The 20,721-nt window shown below is 33.0% G+C and overlaps 1 protein-coding gene across 20 annotated transcripts in view; it reads left to right on the forward strand.

Annotated features, from left to right (window-relative positions):
• LOC145252591 (ninjurin-1-like) overlaps window positions 1–20,721 on the forward strand; it is a 346,393-nt gene that overhangs the window by 298,715 nt on the left and 26,957 nt on the right. For 9 of the 20 annotated variants that reach the window (XM_080120392.1, XM_080116709.1, XM_080120981.1 and 6 more), the window contains one exon: window positions 6,628–7,617. The exons of the other annotated variants lie outside the window; for them this stretch is intronic. In XM_080120392.1, the coding sequence (XP_079976518.1) occupies window positions 6,628–6,990 (363 nt within the window). In that variant the 3' untranslated portion in view covers window positions 6,991–7,617. Of the gene's footprint in view, window positions 1–6,627; window positions 7,618–20,721 lie in introns of those variants that run through there. 20 annotated transcript variants of the gene reach the window in all.

A 20,721-nucleotide genomic window follows, 5' to 3' on the forward strand; every position in this document is an offset into this window, starting at 1 on the left:
TCTTTTTTTTTTTAGATTTTATTTTTAAAACACTAAATACATAAAACGTTATTTTTTCTGTATAACATCGAAATAAAAATTGAAAAACTAAAATTACATTAGTAAATTCCGGGCAACGCCGCGCAGGAACACACAGTTATCAATATATCAAGGTATACTCTATATAAGTTCATGAGAATAGTCTACGTAAAATTATCATGAATATACATGTTTAAAAATATAAATGATCAGGAACTTTATCAATAAGCGATTAAAATAATCAAATTATTATTCTAACATATTCGCCATTTTGTTTCTTGATTTGTTAACATTTATATATTTTGATTCACACTAACCACTTAATCAATCACGTGTGTTGCATGATCACATGACCCTTTCTGATAGGAAACGCAGAGATTCACAATCCTTTCTGTAATATAAACATATGTGGCACTAATACGTTTCAGTCTACGCTTTACACGTTAAAAAGAAGTTTCAATCATGAGTTGCTGTCGTTTAACGTTATACAGGGTGGGGCAGATCAACTTGCTTATTTCGAATATTAATTAAAACAAAAAAAGCAAGTTGCTCTGTTCCATCCTGTACAATGTAGTGTTGAGACGTTCAGTCATAATAAGGTAGTGTTGAGACGTTCAGTCATAATAAGGTAGTGTTGAGACGTTCAGTCATAATAAGGTAGTGTTGAGACGTTCAGTCATAATAATGTAGTGTTGAGACGTTCAGCCATAATAATGTAATGTTGAGACGTTCAGTCATAATAATGTAGTGTTGAGACGTTCAGTCATAATAATGTAGTGTTGAGACGTTCAGTCATAATAAGGTAGTGTCGAGACGTTCAGTCATAATAATGTAATGTTGAGACGTTCAGTCATAATAAGGTAGTGTTGAGACGTTCAGTCATAATAATGTAGTGTTGAGACGTTCAGTCATAATAATGTAATGTTGAGACGTCCAGTCATAATAAGGCAGTGTCGAGACGTTCAGTCATAATAATGTAGTGTTGAGACGTTCAGTCATAATAATGTAATGTTGAGACGTTCAGTCATAATAATGTAATGTTGAGACGTTCAGTCATAATAATGTAATGTTGAGACGTTCAGTCATAATAATGTAATGTTGAGACGTTCAGTCATAATAATGTAATGTTGAGACGTTCAGTCATAATAATGTAATGTTGAGACGTTCAGTCATAATAATGTAATGTTGAGACGTTCAGTCATAATAGTGTAATGTTGAGACGTCCAGTCATAATAATGTAATGTTGAGACGTTCAGTCATAATAATGTAATGTTGAGACGTTCAGTCATAATACTGTAGTGTTGAGACGTTCAGTCATAATAATGTAATGTTGAAACGTTCAGTCATAAAAATGTAATGTTGAGACGTTCAGTCATAATAATGTAATGTTGAGACGCTCAGTCATAATAATGTAATGTTGAGACGTTCAGTCATAATAATGTAATGTTGAGACGTTCAGTCATAATAATGTAATGTTGAGACGTTCAGTCATAATATTGTAATGTTGAGACGTTCAGTCATAATAATGTAATGTTGAGAGGTTCAGTCATAATAGTGTAATGTTGAGACGTTCAGTCATAATAATGTAGTGTTGAGACGTTCAGTCATAATAATGTAATGTTGAGACGTTCAGTCATAATAATGTAATGTTGAGACGTTCAGTCATAATAATGTAATGTTGAGACGTTCAGTCATAATAATGTAATGTTGAGACGTTCAGTCATAATAATGTAATGTTGAGACGTTCAGTCATAATAATGTAATGTTGAGACGTTCAGTCATAATAATGTAATGTTGAGACGTTCAGTCATAATAATGTAATGTTGAGACGTTCAGTCATAATAATGTAATGTTGAGACGTTCAGTCATAATAGTGTAATGTTGAGACGTCCAGTCATAATAATGTAATGTTGAGACGTTCAGTCATAATAATGTAGTGTTGAGACGTTCAGTCATAATAATGTAATGTTGAGACGTCCAGTCATAATAAGGCAGTGTCGAGACGTTCAGTCATAATAATGTAGTGTTGAGACGTTCAGTCATAATAATGTAATGTTGAGACGTTCAGTCATAATAATGTAATGTTGAGACGTTCAGTCATAATAATGTAATGTTGAGACGTTCAGTCATAATAATGTAATGTTGAGACGTTCAGTCATAATAATGTAATGTTGAGACGTTCAGTCATAATAATGTAATGTTGAGACGTTCAGTCATAATAATGTAATGTTGAGACGTTCAGTCATAATAGTGTAATGTTGAGACGTCCAGTCATAATAATGTAATGTTGAGACGTTCAGTCATAATAATGTAATGTTGAGACGTTCAGTCATAATACTGTAGTGTTGAGACGTTCAGTCATAATAATGTAATGTTGAGACGTTCAGTCATAAAAATGTAATGTTGAGACGTTCAGTCATAATAATGTAATGTTGAGACGCTCAGTCATAATAATGTAATGTTGAGACGTTCAGTCATAATAATGTAATGTTGAGACGTTCAGTCATAATAATGTAATGTTGAGACGTTCAGTCATAATATTGTAATGTTGAGACGTTCAGTCATAATAATGTAATGTTGAGAGGTTCAGTCATAATAGTGTAATGTTGAGACGTTCAGTCATAATAATGTAGTGTTGAGACGTTCAGTCATAATAATGTAATGTTGAGACGTTCAGTCATAATAATGTAATGTTGAGACGTTCAGTCATAATAATGTAATGTTGAGACGTTCAGTCATAATAATGTAATGTTGAGACGTTCAGTCATAATAATGTAATGTTGAGACGTTCAGTCATAATAATGTAATGTTGAGACGTTCAGTCATAATAATGTAATGTTGAGACGTTCAGTCATAATAATGTAATGTTGAGACGTTCAGTCATAATAATGTAATGTTGAGACGTTCAGTCATAATAGTGTAATGTTGAGACGTCCAGTCATAATAATGTAATGTTGAGACGTTCAGTCATAATAATGTAATGTTGAGACGTTCAGTCATAATACTGTAGTGTTGAGACGTTCAGTCATAATAATGTAATGTTGAGACGTTCAGTCATAAAAATGTAATGTTGAGACGTTCAGTCATAATAATGTAATGTTGAGACGTTCAGTCATAATAATGTAATGTTGAGACGTTCAGTCATAATAATGTAATGTTGAGACGTTCAGTCATAATAATGTAATGTTGAGACGTTCAGTCATAATATTGTAATGTTGAGACGTTCAGTCATAATAATGTAATGTTGAGAGGTTCAGTCATAATAATGTAATGTTGAGACGTTCAGTCATAATAATGTAGTTTTGAGACGTTCAGTCATAATAATGTAATGTTGAGACGTTCAGTCATAATAATGTAATGTTGAGACGTTCAGTCATAATAATGTAATGTTGAGACGTTCAGTCATAATAATATAATGTTTAGACGTTCAGTCATAATAATGTAATGTTGAGACGTTCAGTCATAATAGGAAAAAATGAAACGTTATGAGGCATCGAAATCAACATTGGAATCGAAAGAATGTGTGCCTATTTGCCGATCACCTGATTCTTTGAATTTTTCAATGATCCAATATGATGATTAATATTTATTGATTTTAAAGTATCGCTAAAACTAAAATCATTCGATCACCCAACGAGCGGGTTTGTACATTTGACAAACGTATATGCACGCACTCCATCTTTTTTTTTTACGGTAGTTCGAAAATTAATTTTAAAATCAACAACTTTATGGCTAAATGTTTCAGAATTAAAAAAGAATTGAAATTGCACTCAGCAAATATATCGGAATAAAGAATTAAGAACAAATCGATAATTACATCGTAATCGAAAAATATTGAAATCGTCCCATACGGTGACATTTTGGCGATTGTCTCAGTATTTTCACGTTTCATACGGAATGAGCTTTATACTTACCGGATATTTTCCTTGCATATATTTATCTATGTAATTATCTTAAATAAAAAATATATCAAAATAACCCACACTATTCTTGATCTGATGAAAACGGCCGCTATTAAAATCACGAAGCTTATTTGTACAAATAAAAGTTGTATTGCAGTATGGATTGTGAATTTTATTAACGGTTCAAGGGGTGACATTTTTTGGTGGGAGCGAGTCATCTTGGATATTAACCGCCGCGTTTGCGCCAATGACTACATTTGCTTGCTTTTACAATGGTTGCGTTTTAACTGCACGGTTTTTGTCATTGTTAAAGATGGCGTCTCCAACAAAACTATCTCCGCTTTGTTTTAATGAACGACAATTCTAGATTCGGATTGCTATGGAATGTGAATTTGACGCCCCTTTAAAATGAGCATGATAATTCTATCGAACTTCGATGACTTTTCCTATCACTTTATTCTCTTTGTTATCAGTATTTCTACACGGTGATTTAATGGTAACTACCTTTTATTAAGTGCTTGTAATTCATTAATGAAATATAATTATCACAAAAAAAATACAAAACAAATATTATAGGAAAAAGTTTTAATCAGAATTTTTTAAGGATGCAAGAATTAATCACAAGCTTTTAAAGCCGCTTGAAAACTGGATAAACTGATTTCACAAGTATCACTTCTGTTTCTGACTTTTTTAAAACAGTGATCGATAATTCGTATAATTTGAATTCTTTGGACTACAGTTCTCATCTTGAGTGTCGTATTCACAATCTTTCGCTCGGTGTAATCATCGACTTTCTTCAGGTGCATCTTGTCGAATTCGTGAATGTTTCTGTCGAACTCGAGAATCTACACGAATTTCAAACATAAATATTTATTAAACCCACAGGGCTTTCATGATTTCGTTCGGTCAGCCATGACCGGATAGAAGTTTAAGTACTTCGCATTTGTATTTTGAGAATCGCCCGCACTAAAGATTGAACCTTCAACCTTCAGATAGTGTAACTTACAATTTGATGGTCCTAGATATGACCTTAAACTATATCTTACGGTGAGGCTCCAGCTTGCGGGCTTTGGGGAGTATGGAGCCACCATTTAATTGCCATTGCCCCCAGGTCCACTCTGACCCGGAGTGGTAGTACCTGTTAGAGTCCCAACTATGGATTAAATAGAAACCGACTTTAAAATATATATATATATATATATTCTATCAAAAAATTATCTTCAAAATAACTGGATTCGGCATTAAATAACCCGAAAAGGGTTGATATGCCGTAAAATAACCAACCAACCAACCAGCCAAACTACACTTTGATTGTCTCTATAATTTATCCGTTACGCCTGGAGAAAATGCTCCTGAGTTCGGTAGAGAGATTATCGAGCTCATCAAGATACACGTGAAAAAGGTCGTAGGTTAAGACGACCGAAATGTGAAAATACACTTAAGATGAGAAATGTATCCGAATAATCCAAATTACATGAAGTATCTCTCTGCGATACAAGTTAATGAGATGAGAAGATGCGTTGTTGAAACAGTAATTCTCCCCACATTGTGAAAAACATTGCACATGAAATATGAGGATTTACTGTATTTTGAATCGTCTTTTGTTATGAGTGGCACTATCTGGAGATTTTTAATCTTTTCGCAATGTTCATCGTCTTTCAGCTAGTAGAAAATTGAGTGCCTATAAAGTATGGAACACATATGAGAATCACATATCAAGTAAAATATCTGACATACTTAGGCGAAAATGAGTATTATTGCAAAAAAATATAGGAACAATTATCGAATAGAAATTGAATTAAAGATAAAAATCTGTTTTGTATTTTGCCGATACGTCATTCAGTTTTACTTGGTTTTACTTGACACTAATTTATACTCAGCCTCGCTTTACGGAATATTCGCTCTTACCAATATGAAATCAGATTTTTTTATTTGACATTTTACTCGATAATTTTCCATATTTTTTTTAGATTGTTTTACTTTATCTATAAATATATCGAATAATTCTTACTTTGAATGCGATTTTCATATGTGGCCAATAATGTGTAAGCACCGGAAACAGTAAAGCAAGCATCTCAAGATGTTGACAAATGCTGCTGAGTAAATTGAATTCTAAATAAAACGAATCATACATATTTTTTGTGGTGATTTGATTTCAATAATAAATTACAAGCACTTAATGGGAGGTAGTTACTCCCAAACACTATGCATTTTTAAATAAATATAAATATATAAATATGTAAGTGTATAAGAAAGTGTCAACAATAAAGAATACCGAGGCGTTGAAGTGACGTGGAAAAAAAACAACAAAAAATAAACGAATGATCTTTTCATATATCTATTTATTTTACAAAAGCATATAACTCAGTAAATATGGGCTTATTATGTATCCGGAATAGTAAATGTCTTGAATATAACCGAGATTGTAAATGTCTTTGAAAAAGAGATATATATTCTCGAAAGTATCAAGAACATCTACTGTCTCGGTGAATTTACTGATTAATATATGTAAATAATTGTTAAAAATAGATATAAAAAGATGTATAATCTTATTAAGATATACGTTCGTTTGTCTTTTTTTTAGATTCATACTTTACGTCACTTCAACATATCGGTATTCTACACTGTTAACAGCCTTTTTATACACTTGCTTCAAGCAAATTACCTTTCGCTTTTTATAAATATATATTTATTTTTGTTCCTGAAGGAAGCCGCCCGACGTTTCAACTACTCCCGATATGCCACCAAAAAGACCATGGCCCAAGGCCTGTTGGACGTGGCTCTGCTCATGTCAAACGCCTCCCAACTGAAAGCCATCATGGACATTGGAAGCCGCCACAATTACTACAACGTTGTGTTTGGGATCATCATTTGTTCCATCATACTACAATTAATCACGGCCATCTTGCTTCTTGTCCTCGGCACTTTGAAAGACGAGACTGACTCCCAACAGAAAACCATGAACATTGTCAATAATGTGATCACTGTTCTAATATTACTGATAACTGTAGCCAACGTCTTCATTACTGCGTTTGGTGTACAGTATAAAAAACCAGAGAAGCTCATCTGATTAAAATTACAATAAAAAAGAAATCAGATTAAAAAATAAAAAATGTTTTAAAAAATCATAAAATAAAACCTTACCCAACAATAAAATATTTATATTTTTTATTTCATTTAAATATTTAATTTGAAACAAAACCGAACTATTTAACTCTCTTAGAACTTGAATAAATAATATTCATCCAAATTAGAAATAGCGGCTATTTTTTGTATATTAAGCGAACACTATCGCATATTTCCTGAAATTTCCTATCATAAAATAAAATAAAAAATGGACAAAATTCCTCCTCATGCTACGCATCAGTTCTTCTTCTAAGAAAATCAAATAAATGAAAATATCCCTGTTCGACCAAGTGAGAAAAGTGTCGCTAATGGACGCCAACCATACGAACACCATTAGGAAACCATAATGAATCTAACTATTAGAAAGGTACACTGTTAAATGAACAGAGAAAAAACATGAACACTATTAATAATGTTATCATTGTTTTAATTTGACTTATATGTGTAATTCCTGCATCTTCATTGTTTTATTGTAAAGTTTGAAGAAATCAAGAGATGATCTGAGAAAAAAAGAACAAAAAAACAACAAAAACCAACAACCTCTCCCTAATAAAAAATGTTTTACACTTTATTTTTATTCTTTTTATTTATTTTATGTTTTTTTTCTTTTTACAAATTTTAATCAACGGCATTGAAAGGATAAACACTCTTATAATCGAGAATCTTCGGCGAATGTCATCGGCTTTTTCCGGATGCTCACTATCAAATGGCAGGAAAAATAAAAATAAGTATAAACATGGATGAAAGAAAATAAGACTCGCGATTTCATAGGCATTTGTATTTTGTTTGGAATTCAGCCTTTTGGAAATCATCATCATTACCATCATTTTGTCTGCATGTAGTTTCTTATTCCCATCATCGTCGTCATCATCATCATCATCATCATCATCATCATCATCATCATCATCATAATCATCATCATTATCATCGTCGTCGTCATCATCATCATCATCATATTATTATTATTATTATTATTTACTCACAGTCCACCATCCATTTCTAGTTGGCGGCGATCATTGGTCTTCATTTAATGGGTGTGGCAAAAAGCCTCTCCAAGGTCTCAGCAATCTTTCTACTCATTCAGCGATGGTCTGGCCAGTACCTTCTCCCTTCAGTCTTTCCATTATCCTTGACACTCCTCGCTTATTTTGTGCAACGTCAGTTTTGGGTTACACACACCACACGAGAAAAATTGGGTAGATGGTAGGAGCGAAGTGGAGGTATTATTATTGATGCTGTTATTATTATTATTATTATTATTATTATTATTATTATTATTATTATTATTAATGATAATAATGATGATGATCCAGTGTTTCCTTAAGCTGCATTAAACTTTAAGTAAAATTACTAAAACTAAAATCAAAAAGATGAAAAGAAAGAAGCCTCAGCGCTACCCATAAAAGAACACGACTACGAATGAAAGACACGAGCTGTGTTTTAGCAGAATTAAATGAAACAAGTTATTTCGTATCGTAATCTACAACTGAATGGCAGTCAACTTTCAGATCATATTTTAGCTGATTATATAGATGAGCAAGGAAATAAAGAATGTTATCATCAGTTCAAATATTAATTTGCTAAATAATGTTCTTTAAAATTGATATAAACAGTCAGGGTTTCTCACCAATTGATATAAACAGTCAGGGCTTCTCACCAATTGATATAAACAGTCAGGGCTTTTCACCATTGCGTCATACGGCTGCTGCTTTGTGGGTAATGGATTAACGATGTCTTGACATCGTCCAAATGCCTCCGCCCAATTTGTTTACACAAAGAGAGTCGCTTAATACGCTAATGGTAGTTTGCATATAATTTCCCAATATGCTCAACCCAAGATAGGGAGCATTATAGTCATCCACATACAGTACTGTAAGCATGCACGCACACACACACATACACACACACACGTAAGCACACACACGTACACACACACACATATATATATATAGGCATGCACATGCATAATTTATGTTAATTCATAAAAAATGTATTTAAAAATTTTTTATCCAAATGTTTGAAAAAATAAATACTTCTTATGCAGCTCGTCAGAGTCGCTGCACACAGTTAACTAAAGTCTCCAATAGTCGACATGCACGCCACCCGACAAAGTCGACGTATACTTCTCACTTGAGTCTATAAAATAAAGGTCGCATATAATGCCAAGTTCGTCATGCACTCAATTCACTAGAATCTACAAGACTTAACACGCGCTCATCTTTGGCAGAGTCGTCATGCAATGCACACATCACCAAACTCAGCATGCGCACAATTCACCAGTCGATTTGCGCAGAGCATGCTCACAATTAACCAGTCGATTTGCGCAGGGCATGCTCACAATTAACCAGTCGATTGATCAGATTCAACAAAAGTCAGAAACATTTTAAAGGTTAAATTGAAATAAAAATGGAGTATTAATTTCTGTGTGCATCGCATCATTTCATTTTTTAAATTGTTTGGTGCTTGGCAATACAAAATATTGCATTTGACGCGTGAATATCATGGTAAGTACAAGAAGGTTCTTGCGGAATTTTTAATTTGGATTTTAAATGATGTATTTTAAACTTTGTTTTCATTATACCTTTATTTCGTTTTATCTAATCATTTAAATTACAATCGTTTTAAAACAATTATGTCTTCTTTTCAAAACGATTAATAAAAGATAGAAAAAAGCATTTAATGAATCTAAAACCAAGCTTCTCTCTTTACATCATCAACGTTCTGATCCACATCTGGCATCAATTGAAATGAATGGCTCTCGTCTTGAGGAGGCGTCAAGTTTTGACAAGCTTCTGGGTTTGACCTTTACTTCTTATATGGAACACGTACATCAAATCTGTTGCTAAGGCCGCTGGAAAAATGGTGGGATCCTTCTATCGATCCAGTAGATATCTCACTGCTGATGCAATTCTCTATCTATATAAGAGCCAGGTACGTCCAAGGATGGAATATTGTTGCCACATCTGGGAAGGAGTTGCTAGACTTGTCCTGCCTTGATAGAGTTCAAAATAGACTTCGTAGCCTCGTAGGAGATGTCCTTTTCTCTTCCCTGCATCCTCTATCTTACAGAAGAGGTGTTGCGAGTTTGTCTCTGTTGTATCGTTATTTTCATGGAAAGTGTTCGACTGAGCTTCAGTCTATGGTTCCCCCTCGCCAAACTTTCACAAGAAACACTCGTCTACTTGAAAACGCTATCAATAATTCCCCCCACTCTTTATCTGTGCCTAAACTTAAGCGCAGATTCCATGAACAAAGCTTCTTTCTTAGCACTGCACGCCTGTGGAATTGTCTTCCGTTTTCCTGCTTTTCAGCTGACTACAATATGGTTGTCTTCAAGTCTAACGTAAACAAGTTCTTGATAAGCCGTTCCACTTGTTCACAAATTTTCGAATGTCCATTATTAACGATTACTATATTGTCCAATTTCTACTGTACACTCTTTAACCCTTATCCTCGAGTGGCCTCTTAGCCTTGATAAGTGATGATGCCCATGTAAAAAAATATTATACTTTGCAAACTAATGTCCTTTAGGCATTGATTAAACTGCTTTGGTTGTTTAATTTAGCTTGCAGCTTTTTGAATACTATGACTGAAATATTGTCAAAACCAGTTGCTTTGTTAGCATCATCGTTCTTGATGAGTGTGTAAAAAAGCATATTCGCACAATTTTCATATTTTAATTTAAGCTAAGCTGAAAAGCTGCTGAAACAGGCCGCGATATCAACGAGGCGTTTAGCACAAGAACCACTACTGAACATACAGCACAATGGTGGTTTAAGAAATGTCGTAGTGGCGATGAGAGTCTTAAAGATGATGAGCGCAGTAGTCGACCAGTAGATGTTGACAACGATTAATTAAGAGCCTTAATCAAAGTCAATCCATGCACAACTAGCAGTGTCAGATATCGCCATTAAAATGAGTGATAAAAATCTTAATAATTAGACTCACTATCTTTCGAAACTTATAACTACTTGAAAAATGTAATTTAAACTCTTTTTTTTTCAATAAAAGGAGCAAAGACCAAATTTTAAAATTAGAAAAGGTTTAATAATCGGTTTTCTTTAAAAAAGATTTCAAAAAATTCAACGAATTTTAACTTACTTCAATTATAATAAATATATATACATTCCAAAAGAATACTAATCAATGGGTGCTTCCATTCTTCATTTATAAGAATTTGTCCATATTTATATTTTATATTCCATGTACTTTTTAAATAAAAGAATTTTTTAAGTAAGCATTCGAAAAGACCGCGATTACATGTGGTCACAAAGCGGGGCTGCCTCCCTTTCTTCCAGCTAACAAATACGAGGGCTGAAAAGGGCAATAATTAATATTTCAAAAACGTAAAAACAACACATTAGACCAAATATATTTCCCGGTAGTAACTATATAAAGAAACAAACATTTGAAGTGCGGATATCTGTCTTATTTCCGCTTTGAATTTCTGACATGTGGTACTGTCAACAATCAAATTAGTCAAGTATGGGTCACCGTATTCGAAAAATGATCACATTTAACTCATCAAATTTTACTTTTTTTAAAAAGATCCGGGGACAAATTTTCCATTTTTTTATTCTCTTAAAGAATCACATGAGTTTTTGATTTAAAATATTTTATTTCTTCTTTATGCAATGAATTTTTTTTTCAAAAATCTAAAAAAACAAAACAAAAAAACAACAACATTGAATGAAATAACAAAAAATTAATGTAGGTGTCCAATTTTTACAGGACAATATTTTCAAAACGTGAGGTTTAACTTTAAAAAAATCAATGTATTTAAAAAAAAAAGGATTTTAAACTTTCGACTTTACAGGTACATTTGCACATAACTATTCTTTTGTTTTTGTTTTAAAATAGGTTATTTTATTTATTGATGTTTTATCCTCAATTTGTGATATATAAACCTTAGATGAGAAAATTAATTATTTTCATTTTAATAGATATTTCAAAATGGGGGGGAGTGAATTAAAAAAAAACGTTTGTCTAAAATATATTCGGTTTATTGGAAAATGTATAAAATTTCACATTAAACCTGCAAATATCTTAAACATTGAACCAATAGAAATTTTTTTTATAGATTTTTAAATTGAAAATATTGAAAGAAATTTAACTCGTAAAATTCAATTCATTCCATTACGTAGTAAAAATGGCTGCGTGAGCGCATGCATGCATTTTGTAAACATTTTTTTATAAAAAATAATATTTCTATTATTTTATAAAAAAAAAAAACTTTAATAGTTTATTTTGGAAGTATATTCCATAATGAAATTAAACAACCCACTTGAAAAAAAAAAAAAAAGAAATTACGAGTTTTGTATATTTTATTCGCAGTTTTGTGTTAAGGGTGTCAAAAATTCTCAACAGATTCTAACACACCTAATGCACAACTGCTCGAGAACTTACTTTTAAATTAGACACACCGTATAGGACAATTTCCAATCCCTCTCAAGTGACTGGAAAAATAATAAAAAAAATGTAATAAATAAGTTGACAACCAAAAGAAACGCTGTTATGAAGTCTCACCTGCCCTTCTTTTACGCAAGAAAATCGGCACGTTTTTCGAATGGATTTTAATTTACGGTTAGAAGTGAGTTCTTTACAAAAAAAAAAAACTCAGCTCAGTTAAGTGCCGATGAAGCTCCATGAACGTTCCCGAAACCAAAGTTGCCCCCAAAATAGGGTATGTTGATTGTTTGGTGGTCTGCTACTGATCTCATCTCTTCCAGTGTTTTTAATGAAGGCGAAACCATTACGGCGAAGTAATGTCAACAAATGGATGAAATGCATCAGAAACTTCGACAACAACACCCAACATTAGTCTGCAGAAAAGGCCCAATTCTCCTCCACGACAATGCCCGACTGCATGTTGCTAAACCGACCCGCAAAAGTTAAACAAATTGGGCTACGAAACTCTGCCTCATCCGCTATCCTCTCCAGACTTCTCACCTACCGACTGCTACTTTTTCAAACATCTCGCCCACTTTCTGTGATATCAAATTCTTCATCGCCACCAGAACGCAAGAATTGTTACTGCCATAAATATATTTTTCTTTGTGTTTGCAAAAGTGTGTTGATACTGATGGTGCTTATTTTTAATCAATAATTTTTTGTTTAAGCCGAGATTTGTTCATCTGAATTTAAAAGTTAAAAACCGCAAGAACATTCTTGTCATCCTGGTATTTTACGTTGAATTGATTAAGTATTTATTTTCAATATATAATATGGTTAGCTGGGCAGATAGAATAATTAGCATAGCCGGGCGCCCTCGCCTATAATTTAACTCTATACAATGATCCCATTAGCATGTTTACTAAATAAACTATGCACACTAAACTTAAGAAGAGTTTGAAAAATGAAATAAAAACAGAATTTAGAATGGAGAGCGGATATCACAATAAGGACACTATTTAAGTAAAGAAAGTTCACATTGAAAACCTGGAGCTACCAGGCCAGGCCGCTCAAATATTGTGATTTCCTTACCTGTGTGTGTGTGTGTGTGTGTGTGTGTGTTTGTATGTTTATGTATGTATGTATGTATGTGTGTGTTTGTGTGTTTGTGTGTTTGCGTATGTGTGTATGTGTGTGTTTGCGTGTGTGTGTGTTTGTGTGTTTGCGTATGTGTGTATGTGTGTGTGCTTGTGTTTGTGTGTTTGTGTGTATGTTTGTGTATGTGTGTTTGTGTGTTTGGGTTTGTATGTTTGTGTGTGTGTTTGTGTGTGTTTGTGTGTTTGTGTGTGTGTGCGTATGTGTGTGTGTCTGTGTGTGTTTGTGTGTGTGTGTGTGTGAAGCGGCACTAACCGGCTTCATCCGAAGAAGAAAGTCCATGGGAATATGAAATTCACAAGCGGTCCCCAGTCGCATGTATACCCCTGACAGATGAGATGACGACGTTATGATTTTGAAATTCTTGCAGGGAAGTGTCGACGTCCTCCTACATACAGCGCCTGGAATTCCCAACTTGACCACTACTTTTTACGAAATCCACTAATAATCTATTAGTTTATCCCTCTCTATATAACACTAGCTCAATCTCATAAAAATCGTACAAAGTGACACTACTGTAGAAGATATGCTATCCTAAAAAGTGACGTAAAAACAGGGAGTGTGCAAAGAAAAAAAATAAACACTAAAACGGATTTGTCGAAAAATGAAAAGAAAAATAAGAAACAACGACCAAATGTATGCGGCTATGCTAGTGCTACTGTTGGATTATGAAAAAAAGGATGGACAGATGAGGTTCTTAATCCATCGGGGTCGCGGTAGGGTTGCTTGATATATATATATATATATATATATATATATATATATATATATATATATATATATATTTAGTATAAATGGTAATTAATAAAACTGAAGAAAGTGCTCAATACTGTTGTAGAGCAAATATGCGTTTATTTTTTATTATCGTGTCTTTCTGTTAAGTTACATTATTGTTTCAGCTACCCGGCCGTTTTTTTGGCCGTCTATAGCTTCCTCAGACTTTTACAGAAATGTTCGTTATTATGGGATGAAAGCGTAAAAGAGTGAATAAGGTCAGGGGAGGGGTGCGAGAAGAGCGGAAAAAAGAGGAAGGGAATAAGGGGAAAGGTGGGAGGTGGTGCTTGGTATGTCGGTAATGTTTTAGTTTTGGAGTTTAAGGAACTTGTGGGGGAGGGTCTGGGAAGTTCATTCCTGGTGTTGCTGAGGGCATAGGGATACATGGAGGGGGAAGGGGAATATGTGGGGGTAGGAGAAGAGGGTTACTTTAAAATTCGAGTTAATGTTAAAGTTTTTCGCGTCTCGTTGGCGAGATGATTTCTTGATAAGTATGTCTTGACCTGTTGGGTGTTCGTTTAGGTTCGGAGGCGGGGGAGGCTATGATTCGGTTTATTTATTTGGTTTTAATTTGTTGTTAATTGTTTGGAGAGGGTGATATGTAGCGGATCTTAAGCAAGAATAGCCTGGCGGCGCATACCTTTCTCCGGGAGTCAACACATACTGCACCTGTTATTATAAATTGTTCACCATTTTAATACTGGCTGGTGTGTCAATTTGATTATACTGTATAGTGTTCCTAGATTGCGTTAATATTCAGGAGAGCAGGAGAATGAGAAGCTGCTACACTGGTAAATGAATGTTTGAACAGGAGATACATTACATTGCATAATTTGAATGTATTTGCTTGGAAATGCAATGTTTGATTGAATCCGTTTAAATTTTTAAATCAATTTTACAAATGTTTATATGAGTTTCAGCTAATAACTTATCTTAACAAAGCCTCTTCAGGCCAAATCGTACTTATTAAAATTTTATGAAGAAAATATTTTGACTAAAACTTTTAAAAGACACAACAAAGCAAATGACCAGATGACATTATTTTTTAATGAAATTTTTTCTGATTATCTTGCTTTCGCTACCTTTTTATTATGTAACTATATTTTTACTTTCTTTTTATTATGTAACTATATTTTTACTTTCTTTTTATTATGTAACTATATTTTTAATTCCTTTTTATTATGTAACTATATTTTTAACTCGTTTTCAGTTTGAAAAATATTGTTATATATAACTATATTTTTAATTAATCTGTACGTTGTTGGAAATCACAGATTCGATTACTTGTAGGATCGCCGTTCATGACAAAATCAGAATTTGTGTTCTATGATTAAAATAAAAATTCGTTTCATTTAAAGAAATGTATTAATAATGTAAGGGAGCTTACCCTTGATTTTTATCCGCCTGCTGGTCTCCCTTTAATCGTAATAGTTGATTTTTAAATGGCGTCGTGTAGTGTTTACAAACGCTGTTTGTACGCGCTGCTTCTCTGTTTCGGGTTTGTGTGAAACGATCACATCATTTGCTCTAATGGTAATAAGTTCATCCTTCTAATTTTGAATTCAATATATTAACAATTTCCCGCTTACGTGTCTTTGTTTTCTTATGTGAAGAGAAAAAAACTTAGTTTTTGAAATAACGTGCAATAAGAAAACCCTTTTTTAATAGTGAAATATTTGATGGACTAAGAAAAACTTAAAAGTAAATTTTATTTTTATCAATTCAGTTTGTCATCTATGTAACATTGAACATCACCTTATGATACGATACACATTATCTCTACCTTTATTAGTGAATTAAATAAATAATATTTTAGACATCGTAGCTACTTAACTAAGAATAGATGCTTTCTGCCAAATTGATTGTGACATATGGTTAAATTTGTGAACATTATTGCATTAAATATAAATCGATAGTAATCCCTCTTGATCCCTAACTGTGCATCGATTGGATGTCATAATAGTTATTTCACTGTAACTTGCCATGACTAAAGTCAATACAAAATTTCAGCTAGATCGACTCAATAGTTTCTGGGAGAAAATAGTATTTACTGCAACAGTGCTCAATGCGTAAATGAAGCCAGGTAGCAAGTTTTGGAAATATATATAACAAAATATCTATTTTAAAAATTTACCGCATATATATATATATATATATATATATATATATATATATATATATATATATATATATATATATATATATATATAGTTCAAAATGTTGTTGAAAATTCAAAGACTCACGTTTTCTTTTTTATACCCTTCGTTTATTTCCTGGATTTTTCCATTACAGCCGTTTCACTAATGAGTTAGCAATTTTACGATTTATGTTTCCGTAAAAATATCCTGTCCTGTTAGTGAGGACAGGATATTTTTACGGAAACATAAATCGTAAAATTGCTAACTCATTAATGAAACGGCTGTAATGGAAAAATCCAGGAAATAAACGAAGGGTATAAAAAAGAATACGTGAGTCTTTGAATTTTCAACAAAATTTGGAACTATATATGCTCTGTCCCTATTAAATAGACACATTGAGCTTAACTCAAAATTAGCGGTGAATGGTTTAAAATTACAATCTAGACCCGTTACACGAAAACGGTATACATTGAAATAACGACATTTTAAAAACAAACTTATATATATATATATATATATATATATATATATATATATATATATATATATATATATATGATTACTTAATTTAATCACATACATTAATATACGAAAGTATATATTTATGCGTAAACTTTAAGTATTTACTTCCAATGTGCTCAATACGTAGGTAGATCTAGGTAGTAAGTTATAATATATATATATATATATATATATATATATATATATATATATATATAAATATATATATTGTCATATATATTTTATAACTTACTATATATATATATATATATATATATGTATATATATATATATTATTTTTATATGTGCTATATCAAGTAATGCTTATGTTCGAAAACGAATCTGCCATATATATATATATATATATATATATATATATATATATATAGGTTATTAGAACAAGAGTCTAAGAAGCAGAGTATATTTTACTGTATTAGTAAATTCATTAACACAATCAAAATAAAAGAAAACAGTGCTCGTTGTAATGTAGATATATAATAAGCTTGATAGGCATATATGTCCTAGAGCTATTTTAATATTGAGTAAGATGATTGATGATATATAGAGAAAGAGAGGGGGAGAGAGAGAGAGTAAGATGATTGATAATTTTTAATTAAAATTAAAAATTAAAAATCGGTTTCATAAGGAGAACAAACAAAATAAATAAATTGTACGATTGTTTCGGAAACGATTTTTTATTGTGATAGACAATGAATCTTGGACAATAATTTTATCATATAGTTTTTGAAACAAAGTCTCCTCATCAACAAAAATAGGTGTAAAAAAAACCAAAAAAAACACCAAAAGTAAACCTAGAATTTTTTAAGTAAGGCAGATGTATCTTTTAATGGTTCGCCTTCTAAAAGTCGTACGCATCATCGTCAATGTATTCATTGGGATGCGTCGATGGGCTCACTTCCCCGCAGTCCAGCTTCTCAAGCCAACACGCGTCTCTCTTAGCTTCTAGTGACGACCTCGCAGCCGTGCCAGTTCAAACACTAGCTGGACTTTAACCCTCAGCCTGAAACTTCCTACCACCATTCAGTTTCTTTATGATAAATAAACCTGAACGGATATATAATTGTCCACGACGGTATCTACTGCGTTTGTCATCTCTTTTCTGCCATCGTCATATTTCGTCTTCTTCTTCTCTGTGTTGTCTTTTAGTTGTAGGGTTTATTTGCATATTCTTCTGATTTTTAATTAATTCCCTAACAGTTGCATCGGTTTTCTTATGGGATGATCATCTTTAGTTAATTATTACGTGTAATTATATTCAAGCAGATATTCCACATGATTTATATTGGCGTAATATTTGCCTAAAGTTTATATTAAACGCAAAACTATTTCTATATATATGTTTCTGTATACGTATATATTCTTGTTCAAAAACTTTTACCTACCGAACTCCACCTAGTCTTTCGTCTACAGCTATGAACTTCATATATAAGGTATTTGAAACTTTTTATTTGGATTTTAACCCAGAAATATCGGGGGAAAAGTGTGAAAATTAAAAAAAAAAGAAAAGAAATTTGCCAGGTGAAGGTCGAACACCGACTTTACGAATGTGCATGCATAACGTAATAGCTATTAGTTCATGATTTAATTTTAAGCCTTCATAGCTCAGTAAGTAACGACAGAGGAACAAATGAATCGTAAATATATATATATATATATGAAATTTATTTATACAAACAATTTCATATACCTGCTCTGTTTACTCATTGAGCACTCTTTGGTAGACACATGTTGTTTCATTGGATGTACTCCTAGGAAACTAAACTCTACTGGCTATATATATATATATATATATATATATATATATATATATATATATATATATATATATATATAGTATAAGTATATTTTACGACCGGCAATCCCAGCCGCACTGCTAGTACACACACACACACAAACACACACACACACATACACACACACACACACATATATATATATATATATATATATATATATATATATATATATATTAGTTGCTTGGCAAGGCTACAGGGAAGACAGCCGAAGCAGCAAAACTGAAGTTGGCCTGCAGGACTATATATATATATATATATATATATATATATATATATATATATATATATATATATATATATATATATGTATGTATTTGTGCAGATTTTATTAATTTGATAATATAGGGACTTTTTTATAAAAGGACTGCAAATTTTCATGTAGTTTCGTCTAGAACCAAATATATGAGCATTTCAGTATTCAATTTGGCTACCAATGTATATATATATATATATATATATATATATATATATATATATATAGTGAGTAGCAAAGGTATTTTATTTTTTTTTTTTTTTACACAGTGATCACCACTTATCAAGGCCCGGAAGCCACTCAGGGATAAGGGTTATTGCAAGTACATCACGTTAGTGAGGAGATTTTATGAAGTGTTTAATTAGGGGGGGGGGCGGTTCATTAGGAATTTGTTAACATTAGACTTGAAGACATCCAAGTTGTAGTCCGGAGGGAAGCAGGCAGACGGAACAGACTTCCACAGGCGTGCAGTTCTAAGAAAGAAGCTTTGCTCATGAAATCCGCGTTTTGATTTAGGCATAGATATAGAGTGGGGGAAATTTTTCACAGTGGATTCAGCTAGACGAGTGATTTTCGTGAAAGTTTGGCAAGGGGGGACCAGGGATTGGAGTTCAGACGAGCACCTGCCATGAAAATAACGATAAAACAAGGATAGGCTCGCAACGTCTATTCTGTGGGAGAGAGGTTGCAGGGTAGAGAAAAGGGCATCCCCCACTAAACCACGAAGTCTATTTTGTACTCTGTCAAGGCATGATAGGCTGTTTTTGGCAGCTCCTGCCCAGATATGGCAACAGTATTCCATCCTTGGCCGTACTTGGCTTTTATATAGATAGAGAATTGCATCAGTAGTGAGATATCTTCTGGAGCGGTAGAAGGATCCCACCATCTTTCCTGCGACCTTGGCAACAGACTTGATGTACGTGTTCCATTTCAGATCAGGAGTAAAGGTCAAACCCAGAAGCTTGTCAAAACACGGGGCCTCACCCAGACGAGAGCCATCCATCACAATTGATGCCAGCTGGGGATCAGAGCGTTGATGATGTAAGGATAGGAGTTTGGTTTTAGATGCATTAAAGGTAACTAGCCACATCTTCCCCCACTGAACCACGCGCTCGAGATCAGAGGAGAGAGAATCCGAGAGAACTTCGTCATTTACAGCCTTTGATGTGTTGCCGTAGATGGTCGTGTCATCAGCATAGATGTCAACGAATGATTTAAGTATGTGTTTAGGGAGGTCATTGATGTAGATCAGGAAGAGAGTTGGGCCGAGGATTGACCCCTGAGGGACTCCAGCATTTATATTGCAGGCCTCCGATTTTTGTCCATCTACCACTACTCTTATGAGCCTATCGGAGAGAAATGATTTAATGATTGAGAAAACATTTCCAGTTATACCGTAGCTGGAAATCTTCTGAAGTAGACCCTTATGCCATACTTTGTCAAAGGCCTTTGATATGTCAAGAGCAATTGCCCTAGAAAGGAAGCCTTTGTCAAGAGATTCACTAATCCTGTGGGATATAACCGTCAGCACATCTGCAGTAGATCTTGCAGAGCGGAAAGATACATTGTTTTTTCGTATTTCTCAAAAAATATCAAGTTAATTTGAATGAAAGTCAAATTCAGTCTTTCAAAAGATATTATCTAAA

Source organism: Euprymna scolopes, chromosome 1 (assembly GCF_053919585.1).
Source record: "Euprymna scolopes isolate OS-2025 chromosome 1, ASM5391958v1, whole genome shotgun sequence".
NCBI lineage: Eukaryota > Metazoa > Mollusca > Cephalopoda > Sepiida > Sepiolidae > Euprymna > Euprymna scolopes.